The following is a 20,301-nucleotide window of genomic DNA, read 5'->3' on the forward strand; positions in this document are numbered from 1 at the left end:
GTTGCCCAGGTTCCATTGTGTAACACTTTGGATTTTGACATCAATCTTTTTTGTTTTTTCATCTTTGGACGTCTGTGGTCTTTGTGTTCTTCAATTGGATTAAGCAAAATTGTGTGAAAGCAGAGAGTGACGACTGAAGGAAGAAATGAGTGTATTTATGACCCTGCGAGGGCGTAATCAATTGACTTTAGTGTCATGAACGGAACAGAGGATAGGACCCAAAAATGCACGACTCCAAAACAAATGAAAAGTTTCAAAAAGAGAGGTTTAATATACGGGCAGAGGTCAGTACACAGGCAGGCAATCCAAAAAAGGCAACAGTATCCAAAAACGGGAGGCAAAAAGGCGAGGTCGATAATCGGAAAAGGGTCTCGTCTTACTGTGGGTCTTGGACGTGGAACCAAGGAATGCTGGAACGTGACGACAAGGTACAACGAACTGGCGACGAGAAAGAATGAGACACCAGGTTAAATGCGAGGGGTAATTAGGGAGAACGAGGCACAGGTGGTGAAGATGCTCTCAGGAGCAGGTGTGTACGAGACACAACGGGAAGACAACAACGGGAACACACACCCATGACACTTTAGTGCTGCAGGGTGCACATGGGGCTCTCATTTTCTGCCAGCGGATTACCTCGGCTACTCCCATTTTCTCCAAATCCCACTTAATATTGAGCCTGTTTTGTTTATAAGGAAGGCATGGGAGAATGATGCTCTGCTGTGCTTGAGCATAATAGAGCTCCCGCAACATGGCACACTTTCCAGACCCACCTGCATTAGGTGAAAAGCCATAATATATATATATAATATATATATATATAAACATTTTAAAAAATATTTCACCCTTCTCACACACTTTAAACACATTTAAACATATTAAAATAGTGACTTTTAAACACATTTGAAATGTATTTGAGCACAGAAAGTGCTTAAAAAGATGAACCGCGATATACAGTAGTGGGCGTTCACTGTACAATGAATTTCGGATACAAGAACTGTCTCTAAAATATTGCTAATAATGCTCCATTTTGATCGACTCTGTCAAAGAGACAGAAATGTAATGTACATCGCGTGTAATCGAGAATATATGTACATCGGCCCATGGGCATCGAGCGTTTTTAATTAACAAACCCAGCAATTATAGCTACAGTATACCGCCTCAAGACAATATACATTACCTTGTAATAATAATTAGAAATAAGTTGTTCATTTACGACACGGAGCCTACATGTCCTTAACAGCAGTTTGGGGATATTGACTTCCTATGACAAGTGTGTAGTAAATATTCATTTAAAAATACATCACATCCAGCACTGTCCTCACTATGAGGTCACGAAACAGAATTATTACTGTCAGCTTAAGATGGACAAACTTTGGAATGAGAGCAGCCCCAGTCGCCACGGGCACCGTGTCTTGTTAAATTGCCTAATTAGCCAGATCCCACCCTTATTCAGCACATCTAATGGCCTGTCCGCAACCATCGACGAACGGGGGTTTCACCAGCGGGATTCTGGGGCAAGTCGCACATTTTTAGCCTCAATTAAATCCTGAAAGAAAATGACTTGGGTGGCCAGAAATAACCACAGATATGTTGCCAATGAAAATATTTGCTAAGAAAGATTGCAAAAGAAGTTTGGCTCCCTAATTTCTGTGATGCAGTGACTTTTGTAATTTTTCATTTAGTGGTAGTCACAGGATGGAGGCGATTAGGCCTTTGCTTAATGATTTTCTCTCTTTGGCTATTTTCATTTTTGGAAATGAGCATTGTGTGTGTGTGTGTGTGTCTGTGTGTGTGTGCGTTGCTGTACATGAGACGCAATTTATTACTTCCTCCAAGCTCAAAATTGCACGGAGTATTGTTTTAATCACCTTTTGCTGATTTGTTTATTAGAAGCACTACACAAATTTTTCATTAAACCTTAGTTCTTGTTATTGATATGAATAATAATGGGAATAGAAGACTTTCTTGAGTCATAGATTTTATTCCCCCATCCCAGAATGCAAACGGAAATGGAAATGCCATTAATCGAGCCTCACAAAAAAAAAGAGCAAAACATTTCGTGATGTATTTTTAATAACAAATATAGCATTCTATAATATTGTAGTTCATGAAAACATAGAGTAATGACACAATTAAACAGAATGTACACAATTAAACAATTTTGGCCCAATTTTTGGCTTCAATTCAATGTGCTGCTCCTTATAACACTGCGACACCGATGCTATTCGTTAGCCCGTCTATTTTTGTTTTGTTTTTCATCAATTGTTTTAGCATTAGGCCAGTGTTTCTCAAACTTTTTCACGAATTACCACCTAAGAAAATATTTCGCTCTCCAAGTACCATCATGACCAACATCAAAATACAATAGTGTATGGTTTAAAAAAGATTCAATTTCATGTATTGCACATATAAGTTAAATACAAATTGTACCTAAATAAAAGTTTAAAAGCAAATAGTTTTTCAAGGTTGAATACAAATGTATTTTACTAAACAGTTAAATACAACTGAACTCTACTTAGGCAGTCACCCTTTAATTTGCCGCTAGAGAGATCCTACATACCATGAATGGCACTAGTACCACATTTTGAGAATCACTGCATTAGGCTGTCTTTGTTTGATGTACACTTCAACAAGAAGAACCAGCTCGAAGGCTCTCGTTTGAAGAAGATTTTACTGCTGATCTGTTGAACTGCTGCTTGTTGTGAAGGACACTCACATTCACACAGTCTTTGAGTGGGAACAGAACCCATGCGAGTGAACCACGGCACAGTCAATGACTCAGACAAACAAACAAATAAACACATTTCCTTCACTGTTATTTGCAATTCAATCTTGGCGGAAATTTGTGCTCTTGTATTGAATAGCTTCAAGGTTTAGTGTTGGATATTTGGCACCAACCACTAAAACTGTCTCGCCGTAACCTTGGGTGTCACGTTATGTCTCACTAGTAACTTTTGGCAGCTCTAGGATGACATTTTTTTTTTTGTGGCTACAATATATGACTGCTCTGTATTACTTTCTGAGGGGTTTTCATGAAAACTCGCAGAAGAGTGAGAATATGTTTCCATCCGTCACTCCATTGTTCCCAACATTTTTCACATACACTCCATCTCCGTCTTATATTATTGCTTGTCTCAAAGCTTCATCTCTCTCACATCCAACCTTTGCTCTCCCTTCATGTCAACCCAGTCCCTCGCTCGCCCTCATCCGTCTGTCTCTCCTCTACTCGACCGCATCTCTTCTTCCTCACCATCCATCTTTTGCTCTGCCTGCTGTTTGACTAACACCTTTGACATCAAGGCTCTTTTGCAGTTTCCTTCCATCACGCGAATTGTGGTGCTTTAAATACCTTTGGGTTACTTTAGATGCTGAAATAGGAGTGACCTAATGTGCATATAGAGTGAGCCTCGAGACATGACAAATGTGGACCCTTCCTGCAGCGAGTTATTAGTTTGGAGAGGTTGGCGTGAAACCATGGCAACATCCAGAATCTAAGAAGGTGGACCTCGTCTTCAGTAGACACCTGGACAGCACGGTGGAGCATGTGATTATCACCAGGTCCAAACACTTGCACGTTAGGTTACTTAAGATAAATATCAAATCGTGAGTAAGTCTGTGATTCATACCCCTATTATGTGCAGTATATACAGTATGACAAAAACAAAACATAATCTCCGAAGTCAAACACTATCTGTTCCATTGTGTTGGTTCACTTCCAAGTTGTTGCAATTTCAAAACAAATGATATTCCGGATAAACCATGATTAACTTTACAGTCTGTCTTGCAGCCAACAACATCTTGAGCTTTGTGGTTATTCCGTTCAAAGTTAATTGTATGCGCGACATGGCATCTTCTTGGCATAAATGAGCATGTAGTTGAATTGCAGGTCTTTGTGTTGAAGTGAATTTACTTAATTGTACTGCTCAAATTTGGCAGCAGTTAGTACATCTGTCTCACAGTTGAGATTCGGGGTTAGAAACTCAGTTACGGCTTTTCTGTGTGGAGGGTGCATGCTGCCTCCGTACTTGCGGGAGTTTTCTCCTTGTACTCCGACTTCCTCCCACATTCTGAAAAATGACACTTTTAATTGAATTGGTTAATAGGCGTGAATGTGAGTGTGAATGCTTGTTTGTCTATATGATTGGCTTGCCACTAGTCGAGAGTGTATCAGCCTCTTGCCCAAAGTCAGCTGGGATAGGCTCTAGCTCAAGCGCTATAGAAGATGGATGGAGGGATCAACTTATACTGAGCACCCAGGCCTGTTCCTATGTACCAGTAAATCCCACTTTTCATCTTCAATGCACCGTTGGTATTTTCGCTGGTGGTCTCACAAAAAGATCAGCGTTGAAGAAAAAGCAAAACCTTCTTGTGGTATTATTCCTTTACATGCACACTGTACAGAAGTCACAAGATTTGCTGACGTCTCACGTAATGTCACGCATGATGATGCTTTGAACCCCAGGTTTTTGTTTGCCAGAGCATTTTGGATTGAAACAACTTTTGGGCCGTTCCACTTTTTTTTTTTTTTGCATTTATATTGCATCATTTGAGTTGATTAAAAAAAGCCTCCATGCCAATCTCTACTTGTCCCTTCCACATTGTTCTTCCCTCCTTCCTCTCTCACTTCTGCCGCCATCCCGACTTTCTTTGTCCGTCCTGTGGGAGTTTCCTCAACAGCTGTCAGGCACTATTGTGAGCATGATAGGAAATGATATATGGGCTTCCACATAGGAACAATTAGGCTAAAGAAATTCAGAGTGGGGAGAGAGAGTGGGAGAGAGGAGAATTGGAGAAGATGAGGAGGATGAAATGGAAAGGAGAGGAGAAAAAAAGGGTGGTAAAGAGATGATTCAGGCCTTTTCTAGGTGAAAGGAAGCGGTCAAAGCAAATGCTCTCAGGTGGTGGTGAGAGAAGGTGTAAGTGCAAAGAGGGAGGGAAATAAATGCTAGTGGGGAGGACGGCTACCCTACTGGAATTCCAAGGGTAGAGAGAAAATGAAGAGTAATTAGGCAGAGCGATCCAAAACGGTAGGAGGGATGCAGCTGGCAGGAGGAGGCAGGACAGAGCAAAGGAAATCAAGAGAAGGAAAAGGGTGCCAAAGTAAGAACGTGAGCAAACTTTGAGGGGTTTACAGTTGGGGGTGGGGGTCTAACATTGGGTATTTCAATTGGAGGGAGCCTGGAAAATAGGACAGGAAGCTGTGTGTGGGTTGTTTTGTGGGGAGTAAAGGTGATGATTTTGTAGGTACAAGGATAAAGAAATACCTGCATGCTTATTTATCAACTGTTTGTGTCGAGGGCAAAAAAGAATCGTTTTTGCACAACCGAGGCGATGTTTTAAATCAGGCGTGTCAAACTCATTTTTGTCGCGGGTCACATTGGAGTTACGGTTTCCCTCAGAGGGCCGTTAAGACTGTGAAACCGTAAATATGTTTAATCGCCTCATCATAGTATTACATGTAGGCTAGTTATGAAATCAGAGCTCAGGGCTAATAGTTTGTTCAACTATAGTTTAAGTTACAGTCAAAAGGGTTTTAGTAACAAAAAATGCTTGCAATATTTCAAAGTTATTATTCATTACATATGGCAATTTGAAACTATGGTACAGACCTTAGCAAGAATCATGGAAGTTGACACACGTTTTGCTTTCGCAGGCCACATAAAAAGACGTGGTGGGCCGGTTCTGGCCCGCAGGCCTTGAGTTTGACACGTATTTTAAATGGTTTCCTTGTACGCTGTGATTGCCCTTGTGATTGGCTGGCGGCCAGTCCAGGGTGGACCTAGCCTCTTGCTCAAGGTCACTTGGAAAAGGCTCCAGCTCACCTGCATACCTAATGAGGATAAAATGGACGGACTTGAAATGTGCTCTGATGAATAAGATTTCCATTCGCCGTTGCCTCCACATCTAAACATATCGCAAATTGTCCCCAAGAAAGACAAACAAACAAAAAACCATTGCCATAGTAAATATTTGATTTATAAGGAAAACAGCCAAGGTTTTCACAACTGATTTGGAAACTAGAGTGTCGTCCTTTAAATAATACACCTGTGTATAATAAAAAATGATAACGTGATGCAGTGATAAAACTTTTGAGGACACATACATGTATTTTACAGTGTATATATTGTACACTTTTAAACAATAATATCCACAATCCACATTGTCTGTTCTCTCCAAACATTCAATGCAGCAATTTTACTGTTAACATTTCAGTTTCCTGTCAAGGCCTGTCTCTCATGCACGCGAGGCTGCCATCAGACAGGCTACAGGCCTTCGTACCAGGGCACTGAGTGGCCAACGGTCCTGTTGGTCTTTGCTTACCAAGAGGGGCCTGAGGGGCCTCACGACTGACAGCTGGTCCCAATGCAGTGACCGCTTCTGACCATCTGTCTGACCCGTGTATTGCTGCTGACAACACAGCAATATGTGTGTGCGTCCCTCCTTTAGTCATATAGTTCCCTTACTGGTTATCATTATCATCATTGTGCAGATATACCGAAAGATGTGTCTGGTCAGTTTGTTAAAACAACATGAGTGCCTACAACGGCATACTGTATGTGTATTATCATTGTATTTGTTCACATCAAAAACAAGAAATATGGGACCAACCTATGGGACCTTATATTGCAACATATCACATAGTTGTCACTCTCGCTTGTAAAATGAATAGAGGAGCATTTGATAGAGCACAAACTCTTAACGGACATATACAAGGCCTCTGTTCTTAACTTGCAATATTCCCACACGTAATTTGAGTCTGGGTGGATTCCTTCAACAAAGCCTGACGTGCTACATAAAACAATTAAATACCAGAGCTGCCGGGGGGAAAAAATGAAATTACTGATGCAGAAAATAGATTTTTGTAATCAAATTATGAGAACAAGTCACTTTGCAGGATGACTCGTGCAATGAATTATCAAGTTGGAACCCTTGTCTGATTTACGTAACAGCTTTGAATGTGAGTTGGGTTTTTCCATACTGTATGTGATTGAGTATTCATTGTGCAATTAAGCACCTGTATTTAACACACTCTTGTCTCAACGCCCACATTATAACAGTTATTATGACAAACTATTCATCATTATTATATCTTATCTGTACAGTTTAGCATTAATCTCCAAATATCGTATTGCTCCCTTTTAAAGTCATGCAATTTAAACACAAATATTACAAATTGCAGATTTTCACCAATTGTGGTTGGCTCATCTGTATTACTTATCCTGATGAATTTGGCCGATCTGCATATTATCTTAACAGCGATCAGACAGTCACTTACCCCAGATCCCTTTCCTCCCACAGACAGCAACTTCATTCTGGCCAACGCTCAGGTGTCCAAGGGCTTCCCCATCGTCTACTGCTCAGATGGCTTCTGTGAGCTCACAGGCTTCTCCAGGGCCGAAGTCATGCAACAGAGTTGTGTGTGTAAGTTTCTCTACGGCCCCGAGACCAGCGAAAGTATCATCATCAGCATCGACGATGCCTTGGAGGGGCGCAAGGAGTTTAAGGACGAGATCATGTTTTACAGCAAGACAGGTAAAGTGTGAGTTGTTCAGCGGCTGTCATTTTGTTGAATTTTGTTGGAAAGTGTACCAAAAGGGACAGAAAAGGGTTTCTTTTTCTCGGAAATACAATTGTGTGGGCTCCCTGTCCAATTCTTACAGTAAACTCAAAATCACAACACTTTCCACCAAATGTGCTATATTTTGCTATAATGTTGAAGTATGTTTAGGGTTTGCGGAAGAGCACATTGTTTTATTATTATTAGCAGATTAATAGTTTCTATAGTCCTTTTTGGGTACAATAAAATAACATTAATAGTTTCTTAGATTTATTATTTTTTTCCCTAGTCAGGCAGCTTTGTTTTATCAAAAAACCCTGTGGACAAGACATGCAGGGATTGAAATGGGATCTTTCCCCATCCATTATATTAAAAGTTCAAAAATAAGATAATAGCAAGTCAAAAAGCTATTGCAGAAGGAATAAAATACAAATATAAAAATACAAATATATTGACCAGCTTGTGAAAAAAAAAAATGTAAATTGTGAGTACTGTGCAAAATACAGTACCAAATACAATACATTACTGTTAGTAGAAAATCCTACAAGATTCTTATAAGATAATGTCTAGTACAGTAAATGTAATATCCTAACTTGAGCCATTGAAGAGCGCACTTTCAGAATAATCACCATGTCTCCTTTACATATATGTATTCATAAAATTATGGTAGTTCTCAGCGTCTATTTTGGTCGAGACTTCATTCTAGTTGTCATTGATGTACAGCAGCCATGGATGAATCCAATTAAGGCTGACGAAAGGGATGATGTGACATTTTCTGTTCCACCATCATTATTTGGTTATTAAACATAATCAATGGCACGTCATTCCGCTCGGAAAGAGTCGAGGTATTGGATGTAGACTCGTAGACAAGTGTTGTCAAGTCAAGCCAAGAGAAGAATTGACTTTGGATGAGTTCACATACACTTGTCAGATGGCTGTGCTCCACATTGGGTCTAATAATTAAAAATAAAAACATACTCACCACTGAATCAACAATCAGTCATAGTGTCATATGACTTTAAAAGGCACATTTAGCAGATGGCATTGCAAATTATGTGCAGTCACAGCTTCACTAATACCATCACAGATGGGCTTTTTCCAATAAGTCCTGCTTTTTGTTTCTTTTACAGTAACACTCCGCCATGTCAATTTATTGCTTCACTTGTATCTAACATCTGTCTCTTAGTGTTTCAACTTTCTCCTGTTTAAAAATGTATTTCCAAGTTGAGCATCCACTGTTTCCAAATAGTATACTTTTTCAGTTTACGACATCGTTCCCTGTTTCAGGCCTTTTTGTTGTTGTCTCAGCTTGAAACCAAAACATCAGCTAATTGTTATGCTGACGACACCCTGCTGTTCCGACTGCTGCAATCTTGAAACGCTTCATTGAGCTGGGGATTCCAGGTCTAAGATTGTTTTTATCTTCAATTAACACCGAATAATGAATGAAGAAAAGGTGTGACACTAAATTGATTCATGGTTGAATGGAGGAGCAAGCTTTCCACAAATAATTGGTCTGATGTGTAAAATGTCTCCCTTAGTGCACAATTGCACACAGCGTCAAGCAAAAACTGCCTGAGTCATCAGCAGGGAAGCAAGTGTGAGCATGAGTGGGCGTGATGGGAGGGAACTCCATGGGAGATTCTTGTCATTTGCATTTCATTGCTACTCCATGAGAAGACAAGAAAAAAAGGAAAAAAACTCTTGCATTTTTCAACACCTGTCAAAACGTTGTGTTTGGTGCTTTGTGTTAATCGCACTCACACAATATGAACACATAACATAACACAACAGGAACAATTACTAGATGGAATAATATATAAATAAATATATAATATATATATGGAATAAGGCGGCACGGTGGCCGACTGGTTAGAGCATCAGCCTCACATTTCTGAGGACCGGGGTTCAATCCCCGGGCCCCGCCTGTGTGGAGTTTGCATGTTCTCCCCGTGCCTGCGTGGGTTTTCTCCGGGCACTCCGGTTTCCTCCCACATCCCAAAAACATGCATGAATTGGAGACTCTAAATTGCCCGTAGGCATGACTGTGAGTGCGAATGGTTGTTTGTTCCTATGTGCCCTGCGATTGGCTGGCAACCAGTTCAGGGTGTACCCCGCCTCCTGCCCGATGACAGCTGGGATAGGCTCCAGCACGCCCGCGACCCGAGTGAGGAGAAGCGGCTCAGAAAATGGATGGATGGATATATATGGAATAAATATGTCATGTTTGCAATACAGTTTACTCAAAAAGAGGGACACAGGCTTATTGTCACTCCAAAATGAGCTTATTTATTCAGATGATGATGATGATTTTATATAATCTTTTTTTTTTTTTAACTTACTGTCAAAATGTCAGTATGATATTCTGACATTTTGATCCTTGCTTAGTATTGTCACTGTCCAATGAAAAGTTCTTAGTTTTTTTTAAAGCACCCATCCATCCTTGGATTTTCAATGCAGTTTATCCTGTTCAGGGTCACAAGGGGCTCAAGCGTAGCCCAGCTGACAATCCCTGGACTAGCCAATCAAAACACACAAATAGATAAAAACAGCCATTAACAGTCGCATTCACACTGCCACCGAGTGGGAACTGAATTCATTTGGCCTACACTGAAGTCAAGCGAGTGAACCATGACGTCGTCACTGACTCATGTCTGAAAACCACAAAAAGAAAAGAATTTAAGTTGGTTTTTTTTCTTTACAACAACAAATACTTTTGGGACAAAAACTTACATTTGGATTGGCTTTCCATATTATGTCCACATCATTCATAGTGTCATATCAGGAAAGCTGGAAAATTCATGTTCTCTTCTATATTATGAACCTCTAGTCTTTTGTCCAAAACCTATAATACAAAACGTAATAATATACTATATTTAAATACTGTACACTGGCATACTTTATCCATCCATCCATCCATTTTCTACCGCTTAGCCATGGTCGGGTCGCGGGGGCAGTAGCTTTAGTAGGGACGCCCAGACTTCCCTCTCCCCAGCCACTTCATCCAGCTCTTCCGGGGGGATCCCGAGGCGTTCCCAGGCCAGCCGAAGGACGTAGTCTCTCCAGCGTGTCCTGGGTCGTCCCCGGGGTCTCCTCTCGGTGGGACGTGCCCGGAACACCTCACCGGGGAGGCGTCCGGGAGGCATCCGAATCAGATGCCCTAGCCACCTCATCCGACTCCTCTCGATGTGGAGGAGTAGCGGCTCTACTCCGAGATCCTCCCGGATGACCGAGCTTCTCACCCTATCTCTATCTCTCACCCTGCGGAGGAAGGGTGCTTTTATCCGGGATCTTGTTCTTTCGGTCACGACCCACAACTCGTGAGGTGAGGTGAGGGTAGGAACATAGATCATGTTTATAACCCTTTAAGCAACGGATATTGGAACACAAACCATACAGCAACACATGTAAACAGATAATATCACAATAGTCACTGGCATATATCTTTATCCTCTGTGAAGAACAACTAATATTATTGCAGCTTACAGATAAGTACCTTGTGATCGTTTCCACATACATCAGTATTTCTGTATTATGTCATTAGCTACTATATGTTTTTATAAAGTATACTATTGTAGAGTGCTATTTTTCTTCTTAAAAACACTTTACACATTTTTGGGGACTTTTTGGGGAGAGACTGGAATGAATTAATGGCATTTCCATTCATTTCAAGTTTAGTGGCAAAGTCCTGAGAATGATATTTTCTGTGCAAATTCGAGAGTGAACACAAAAATCACTGGTGCGGAAACACACAAACCTACAGATGCTGACCTGGCTTTCCTCTAAAAGCAATCTATTTAGCAAGAGATGGGACCTAGGTGCTTGGTTCACCTTGAGAAACATGGCTTGGGTCTATATAAAGGCTGTGTTTCTCCCAAAGGGGACCCAACTGTAAATGGGTTTAGTCAGGCAGTCTGTGGTACAGTACATTGTTGCACTACACTGCTAAACACACACACACTCACAGACCATAAAACCACTCTGACTAAAAGATGGTCTGTGTTAATAAGAGTGTTTTCCCATTTCAGCTGTGCTCTTCTGGTGCCTGTTGGACATTGTACCAATTAAGAATGAGAAGGGAGACGTGGTGCTCTTTCTGGCTTCATTTAAGGACATCACTGACATTAAAGCCAAAGCCATTCAGGAGGACAAAAAGGAAGGTCAGTGAATGCATGGAGGGGTTCTTTCCCCAATGCTGAAGGGATTCAAAGGGTCAAGACACCAGATAAGGAAACATCCTTATACAGGTTCTCGCTTCCCTACCCAAGAACTTTTTCTTGAAGGAAAAACACATGCAATGTCATCATTTTTGTCGCTAGAACCTTTCCACCTGTTACCCTTGAACATTTTGAAGGAATTGACATTTTTGGCTAAAGTCACTTTTCATATAGAAAAGATTACATGAATGACATTGATTGAGCTATTTATTTAGAAATGAGGTCATTGTGTATGTGTGCCCGCATGTGTGTGTCTGTGTGCTCCTCGCCTGCATCTACCTAATTGCGCTCATTACCGTAGAGAAGACAGAACAGGAAGCATCAACCCAAAGTTATTTTTGCTCACATAATGAAAAGCTTTTCAACCTAAAATGAAAGTGGCTGATACAGCATGCGTCTACAGACAGAGACAAACACCCCACTGTAATAACTCGGTGTATGACAAGCTTGCTGAAATTAGAATATGCACAGTAAGGATCATTTGCATTTTGATGTCTGCCTATGATGTGGAAATGTAGCAGGGACTTTTACCTGTTAAATTGGAAAGTAATAGAAAGTTGATTTCCCCATCTGCTGCATCATGCTTCTACGTTTGTATATTTAAAAACTATATTCTAGTGATAGTTTGCAGTGATTCAAACTACAACCCTAATGATAAACATGTCTTTAATATATTTTTTGCATGGTCAATTATTGTAAATTTTTTTTCAACTTCGACTCTCCACTTACCACTACTATGACCAACGTGAAATACAGTAGACCGTCTGCCTCGACTGGTTGATTTGAGATGGGGAGACAGAGTAGCGCAACAAAGGGTAGATAGAAAGCGAAAACAGAATTAGAGGGGTTGAGCATCCGGGAAAGGGATGAGAGACCAATGGGCACAACAGCAGCTGTATCAACACGAGTAATCATCCCATTGAATGATTTGATGCAAATGGATTGAACTTAAAAGTTCAATACAACCGAACTGTACCCAACTGCCAACATCGCCCGGACTCAAGGCTGTGGTGTCCTTGAGCAAGACACTGATACCCCGAAATGCTCCCCGGCCGCTCCAGTGTGTTCCACTAACGTGTATGTGTTCACTGTGATGGGTTAAATGCAGAGAACAAATTTCGTGTGCATGCATGCATGTTCATGACAATAAAAGATGATTCTTCTTCTTCTTCTTCTTCTTCTTCTTCTTCTTAGGCAGTGATTCTTTCGCACACTACTGCCACTACACTTTGGGAATCATTGGGACATACAGAAGACACATTATTTGTAGTAAACAATAGTTTTCAGACCAATAAGGTGAAATTGGATAATTTCCCACGGCACTCCTAATGATCACTCATAGCATAGTAATGTGCCAAGGCACACTGGTTGGGAATCACTATGAACTCCCTCATTTCTATTTCTAGCCTAATGTTGCTTTTCTTACATCGTTCATCCACACTAGCCTCTATTACATATCCATATGCTTCCGTTCTCCAGCTTTGTTTCCACAACACCTCTGGACCCCCACCTCCCCCACAAGAATGGTTCCAACAGCAAAGCGATATTCATTAGGTCTAAAAATAAAGCATTTCTCCTTCTCCGCTCTCCTGCCGTGGCGGTGCCTCTTTATGGATGGGCCCTGTCTGTTCCCCTCATCTGGAGTCTGTCGGCACTCAATGACACACCAGAAAATGCACACGCTTTCCAAAGGACACTCCAAAGCAGTTAGCACTTCAGTTCTTCCTCTTTTTTATTGCCTTTATCTGCGCTCAAGCCAATCTGGACTTAACCCATTCCAGTAGGTTCAGAGCACGCCAGCAATAACACTGCCTATCCAAGTTCCACTCTCAACACGTCACTCTCAACTATCCATCTCACGTACGACTATTACACACACATACTGTACAAGTACACATGAAAGCAGTTCCGCAGCAGCAATTTACCATAACAAATCTATCATAGTTGACTTAACTGCCTCTGCCGAACATTGCCCTGCCCTGTTGGAGAACGCGTTCATCAATCAATACCTTGGGTAGCGTAATCTGACTGAATTCAAAACAAGAAACAAAGATATTGGGCCAGTACAAAAAATGCAATAGCTCGTATTAAGCTAAGTGTTTGGTCGGGAAAGACACATGGATGTTTACATTTTAATGCTTCAAAGCAGGTGTCAAACTCAGGGCCCGCGAGCCAGAGTATCATTTTATGATGCCCCTGTGAAAGTGTACCAAAATGTTTCCTTGAATTCTGTTTAAAAACTATCCATAAAGCTAGCCAACAGTACTAACTATCCTACCACACCACTGTTGTCCCAGAACTATTTTCAAGATTCAACGATATTACCAATTTCATCTGGATGCAATTTTTGTCTTAACATCACTCACATTGAGTGGAGTTAGCACTCATTTTGTTGTCATGTGCTCTGCATGCTTGCTCCATGCTAAAAGGAATCATCAAGATGTAATGAAGCCAGTAATGAAGTGCACAAATTTTACAAAAGTTGAATTTGTGTTCACAGAGCGGCGGCGTGGCAGGATCAAAACAGGCTCTCCTCTCAGCTCTGCTCGTATGCGGAGCAGCACCGTGCTGTACCACGTCTCTGGGCACCTCCACAGCAGAGAGAAGAGCAAAATTAAGCTCAACAAGGTACATCTTCACACACTTCAGACCCCCAGACAGATGGAGACGTAATAAAAAGCCATCTATTTGAGGGTGTTTGAAGCAAAAAGTGGAAGGTCGAAACCTGATGTGAACAGCAGATACTTTTTAATAACCCCCACCAAATTGTGATTCCTCGTCTGCTCCTACGCTATATCACAGATTTCTTAAGCAATCTTTCTTATGGCTTATTTGAGTATACAGGCAAGTCCGAATTTAGAGTTAAGAGTTGTGCGCCTTTAGTCCCGTGTTGTGCTGAGCAAGCAATGCTGAGCAATGAGCAAGTAAAAGTCCTTCCCACGGAGAAGAGAGAATATATGCCTGTGAGTATTGTTGTATGCTCTGATGGTATGTGAAAAAAAATTATCTGTGTGTTAAAAGTAGCAGTTGTTTGTTTAATTACCATGATGCTAATTGCTCATTTCTGTTAGCCTGTCTATGGAGTTTCAAATTATATGTTAGCTTTAAACTATTTTATATGAAATTAGATGGTTTGGGTGAACATTTTGGTGTTTAAATATACAATGTTTTATTCTCTTTTGTTGTATGTGTCAGTAAACGTGAACTGGGAATGACAAATCCAGTAAACAGCTTGAAGCAAGCACACTTTGTTTCTCATTTGGAGAACAGTATAAGCGAGAGAGTGAGAAGAGGTGCTAAGCGAAAGTTGAAAAAGCGTGTTTGATAAGTTAAATTGTTTTTAAATATATATATAAAGAAGTTTCTCGAGATTACAGATTTTGACTTGTTATGGTTGGGTCTGGAACATATGGAACATAAACAGGGGTACACTAATTTATGTCAATCATTTTTTTATCAAAATGATCAGGTTCCAATCAGGTCAAATGAATGTGTTGAATGTGAGTTGTATCATAATAATGGGTTAATACCTGATTTCCAAACCATTTATAAAGCCTTAGTTAGGGTACCAGGGTACCCCTATTGGAAATTAGTATGATGCATACGTGCTGGAAGTGGTGGCTTATTATCATTATTATAATAATTTAAAACATAGCAGCAGAAATTGCGATTGTAATTTTTCAGGTGTTTTTATTTTTAAATGTTCTTATGTGTCCTATCCAGAATGTATTTGGCGACCCTCCCGCCCTGCCAGAGTACAAGGTAGCAGACGCCAAAACGTCCAAATTCATCCTCCTGCATTACAGCACGTGCAAAGCCGGCTGGGACTGGTTGATCCTGCTCGCCACGTTCTACGTGGCCGTGACCGTGCCGTACAACGTGTGCTTCATCGGCGACGACGACGACCTCACTCGCAGCACGACCGTCAGTGACATCGCCGTGGAGATTCTCTTTATCCTGGGTGAGTTGGGCCTGAGTTTATTGACCTCCACCAGGGAGCTCAGGTTTTCATTAGTGTGGCTTTGAGACTTTACTCGTTGGTATGTGGATGGTTTCCTAACATATTGATGAGAATCTACACATTGATGAATGAACATTTAAAAGGAATCCCTGTTTGTCCTCATGGTGCAAAAACGTTTGGTCACTCATTGATTACACAGGTGTGTTTAACTGTTTAGCTGAGGTCGGCACTTTCTTAGTATGGCTGTTGTCAATTCAATCAATGTATGCTGTATTTCCCCCCAGATATTGTTTTCAATTTCCGCACCACCTACGTCAGCAAGTCAGGCCAAGTGATCTTTGACGCTCGGCAGATTTGCTTTCACTACCTGACCACCTGGTTCATCATCGACCTGGTGGCCGCCTTGCCCTTTGACCTGCTCTATGCCTTCAAAGTCAGCGTGGTGAGTAGCCTATGGCTCTTTTGCTCAACCCCCATGGCTTACAATAAAATAGAACATAAACAACCTTCAATGATCAACTAGAAAATTAGCCTATAACAATATTTACAAAATATATAACAGAATGAATGTTTACCAGTTTTTAAGACACCCACAGATCAGTAGAGTATGCCAAAGCCTGTTGATTGAGGTTGTGTTGAACAGAGACCCTCACTAATCCTGTCAACATGCGTGTGGATTGGAAAGCACATCTGACATTCCGCCACAGCAATCGTTCCCATTGCTGCTCTGCTGCCTCTTTGATTCTGTCTATCGATTGCACATACAGATGCTTTCAATTGTATTTTATTGCATCATTAAAACATTTTCTGCACGGCTTGACTCAAACGCAAGACGCCCTTAAGGAGAGCACAGTGCAAGGGGAAGCCCAGTGGAGGAGCAATTAGGTGGAGCTGCATGACTTGACCCTCGCCGACTGATACTTTGCTTTACGATGCCGTTTGCTTTCACTTACAGGATCCTCTGAGTCTTCAGGTTCACTATATAGCCATCTTAGTCACACATGTTTTAATGATCGGATGTAAAAACAGCTTCAGCACTTATTCACACTTAATTTGAGGTCTGATGGCAGTGAGCTCAACTCGACTCACTTCGCAACAAGCAGCAGTTTGGCAGACAGAGAACAATTCTTCTTCTTCTTCTTCAAAAAAAAAAAGAAGCTTTAATGCCACTCCCAGTAGAAATATGCTGTCAAACTAAACATAAAACAAAGAGAATTACAAGTTGTGTATTGAAAACAACCACATGCCTTTGCCTTAAAGTCCCCTATCTTGATACAAACAAACAATGCAAAACACCATAGTATGCTAGCAAATCATTGGTGTCGCGGTGCTATAACCCTTTAAGCAACAGATATTTGAAGACAAATGGTGGAATAGCACACGTAGACAAACAACAATACTCACAGGCATATATTCTTTATCCTCTGTGGAAAAATTACCAATATAACTGCAGTTACTGAGTCACTTACTTTAGTTGTTAAAGTCTTCTTCGTTTGTATCTGCATGACAGTATAATACTGCCCCCGCAGTTCTAGTCTATTAAAATAGAGCCCTGTTTATGATACCGTATATGTATATGCACCATTAATGTTGTTCAACAAAAAAGTCAGGTCCCAATTATTGGTGGATGTCATTATAAATGTGGCAATGTGTGTCAGCATGCACACCTCCCAAGCAAAGACTAAATATAGCTTTAATAGTGGGCACATTGACATGCTGCCCCTAGGCAAAGGTTCTTGTTTGGTTCCAGACTCTATTAATGGAAATACCACACGTTCCCAGTAGATCACAATTTAGGTTTAGGGCCACTGGGCCTGAGGCCTTCTGCCGCAAAGGAGACCAGAAACTAGAAATGGCCTGTAATTGCTGAAATGTTGGTTTCATATACTGAATCTGTTCCCTTCCATCTCATTATTTCAGCTGCACATGTTGTTTTTACTGTATATGACACAAAAGCTTGAATACAAATAATGAAACGCGAAGCACCATGACTAACATCGATTGGTGCTTAATACCGTATAATGAAAACTGGACCTGGATGCCTCAACTGATGTTGATGATGATAATATATTTGCATATAGTGCGGGATCTGTAAAAGAACTGAAAATAAACTGGTCGTGTTGTAAGTTGCTGGGGAAAAAGCATTGCTGCTGACAGGTGGAAAATAAATGAGTGTTGTTGTTAACATTATATTCTCGTGTACAAATACCACCAAGAAAAGGTGAGCAATCAAGTTGCAATAGTAGATTTGAGAGGCAATGGAAAGCGGTGACAAGGGCGAGATGGACGAGGGAAGAGACGAAAGAGGAAGCCAGAACGTATGTATGTTTACTCGTGGAGGAGAGGGGAAAGTGATCTCACCATAGGAGGGATGCAGGGTGGTGATAGATGGTGGTGAGAAGATGAAGCTGCTCCCTAAGGCTTGGTAGGAGGCTTCATTACCCCTCGTCCTGCACAGCGAAAGTGTGTGTTGGGGGCGGGGGGAAGCAATGCACGTAGGGGCAACTCTGATAAGAAGTGACCACACATTTTTCTTCCTAATATTGTTCAAACGCGATCACCATGTATTTCTCTCCATTACACACTCACTCACGCAGGCACATCTGCCCTCTCTTCCTTCTTTACTCCCCCCAGTTGCAACATTATACGGGTATATACATCGTCTATAGCATTTATGTCCCACTTTCTCACACTCATTCCCCAGTCGGGCTCCCGTATGCACACACAAATATACATGGAACATACGGTACGTCCTCAACGCAAGGTTACCCATCATCCTTGTCCTACATCCCGCTAAATAATAGCTGAGTTGCATGAGGAGCAGCTGCGAAATACTCTAGATGACTTTTGTATTTCATCCGAGCGAAAGGTGTAAATGGGAAACGTAACATCTCAACAACTGCATCTGCCAAATGTGCGACTTGATCTCACGTCATTTATCTTTTTTCACCAGGTGTCTGTGGTGCACTTGTTGAAAACGGTGCGCCTGCTGCGTTTGCTTCGCCTCCTCCAGAAAATGGACCGCTACTCGCAGCACAGCACCGTGGTTCTGACACTGCTCATGTCCATGTTCGCCTTGCTGGCCCACTGGATGGCCTGCATCTGGTACATCATCGGTAAAATGGAAATGGAGGCCAACGCCTCCAACTGGGATATTGGTGAGCAATGTTAAATGAGGAATTTGGAGAAAGAAATGTGATATTTTGCTTTGAAGTGGGTTATTTTCCAGTAACCTGAGTCAATATTACTCTTCAAAAGTCAAAATGATGCACTAAAAGGAGAATGTTGTTAGGAGACTCCTAACAACATTTTGCTTTCATTTCAGATTCATCTCAGCTGTCACTTGATAGCCAGGGCTCCACAAAAACATCAATTGCATTGGTGTAATTTCTCAGTGTGTTTTTCTCTTCACGGATTGCATTTGAAGTACAGTGCTAAAAATATAATCGCAACGATTTTGGTTGGACACGCCATATTATTATGAGCACGTGTAAGGTAGTAAACCTTAAATATGTGCAGTTAATGGTGCATTTTAGCATCTACATTTAGATGATGATGAATCTTCACCCGTTTTTGTGTAGACAGGCGATTGTGGGGTAAAAGTGAGACAGTGGTATGATTCCTCTGGTAATTAATGAGGCTTTCCCCTCAGTACGCAGGTCCCTCATATAATGAGACCCCCTGAGTTGATCTCTGGTCAGTATCGATGAGGTGCGCCGTTCGCAAATACTTCTTCCTGCTGTCCTCACAAGCAGTTCCGGATCAGCATTGACTGGCCCATGACAACGACGCCGTTTCCGTTTGACCAATTACTGCATCTCAGTGTCATAAAATACAGGAGGTAGAATTAATGTGTTGTCTCATAATTATGCATTTTTATGGCGAACCTGTGCTGACGTTAGGCAGCGGTGAGGGGCTTCCATCCAATTACCATTCATCAGTGTCTGCAGCGGACTCTCCGGGGATCAGCTGCGTGTCTCCACTCTGACTTGACCAGGCATTTGTTCTGCTTCCAATTATCGGATATGCTTCTGTTGAATCCGTTGTTCTAGATGTAGCAATGACGGAGCTTTTTTGCTTACCACGATGTGAAGAGCCTGCTGCTTTTGGCTTTATACTGACTTTCATACTGACCATCTGAGCATGCTGTGTGTGGTAAAATATTGGAAAGTCCCGTTTAATCACTTAAACAATTTGGGATGTGACTAGTCCGACAATACAGCAGAAAATTGTGAAAAAAACCAAAGTCGGTATTATTGTCTAACTACATGCTGTGACTAAACAGCATGGTATTCCTAGCAGGGAAGGTAGCAGTTTACAATCAGCTTACTTAAGAAAAGCAGGGGAGACCTACTTCTTGACAAATAGTGAGCCCACATTAATCTCTGTCAGGTACTGGTCATTGCAGACAGACTAGATCTCCTATAAAGTACAACACTAGTTTGAACTTGTAAAATATATTTCACCATGACGGCACACATTCTTCCCGGTGACAAAAGCCGAAGCTTCTCCGATGGCACGACTAATAAACTAATCCTGAAGCCCCCCTAAAATAGGCCTAACGA

The 20,301-nt window shown here is 41.3% G+C and overlaps 1 protein-coding gene across 1 annotated transcript in view; it reads left to right on the forward strand.

The window, feature by feature from the left end:
• The window catches only part of kcnh8 (potassium voltage-gated channel, subfamily H (eag-related), member 8), a 41,262-nt gene that overhangs the window by 5,045 nt on the left and 15,916 nt on the right, over positions 1-20,301 (forward strand). The window contains exons 2-7 of the mRNA XM_061759765.1: positions 7,300-7,533; positions 11,587-11,718; positions 14,276-14,403; positions 15,499-15,736; positions 16,021-16,178; positions 18,690-18,894. Coding sequence (XP_061615749.1) covers positions 7,300-7,533; positions 11,587-11,718; positions 14,276-14,403; positions 15,499-15,736; positions 16,021-16,178; positions 18,690-18,894 — 1,095 coding nt within the window. The remainder of the gene's footprint in view (positions 1-7,299; positions 7,534-11,586; positions 11,719-14,275; positions 14,404-15,498; positions 15,737-16,020; positions 16,179-18,689; positions 18,895-20,301) is intronic.

Source organism: Phyllopteryx taeniolatus, chromosome 21 (assembly GCF_024500385.1).
Source record: "Phyllopteryx taeniolatus isolate TA_2022b chromosome 21, UOR_Ptae_1.2, whole genome shotgun sequence".
Taxonomy (NCBI): domain Eukaryota; kingdom Metazoa; phylum Chordata; class Actinopteri; order Syngnathiformes; family Syngnathidae; genus Phyllopteryx; species Phyllopteryx taeniolatus.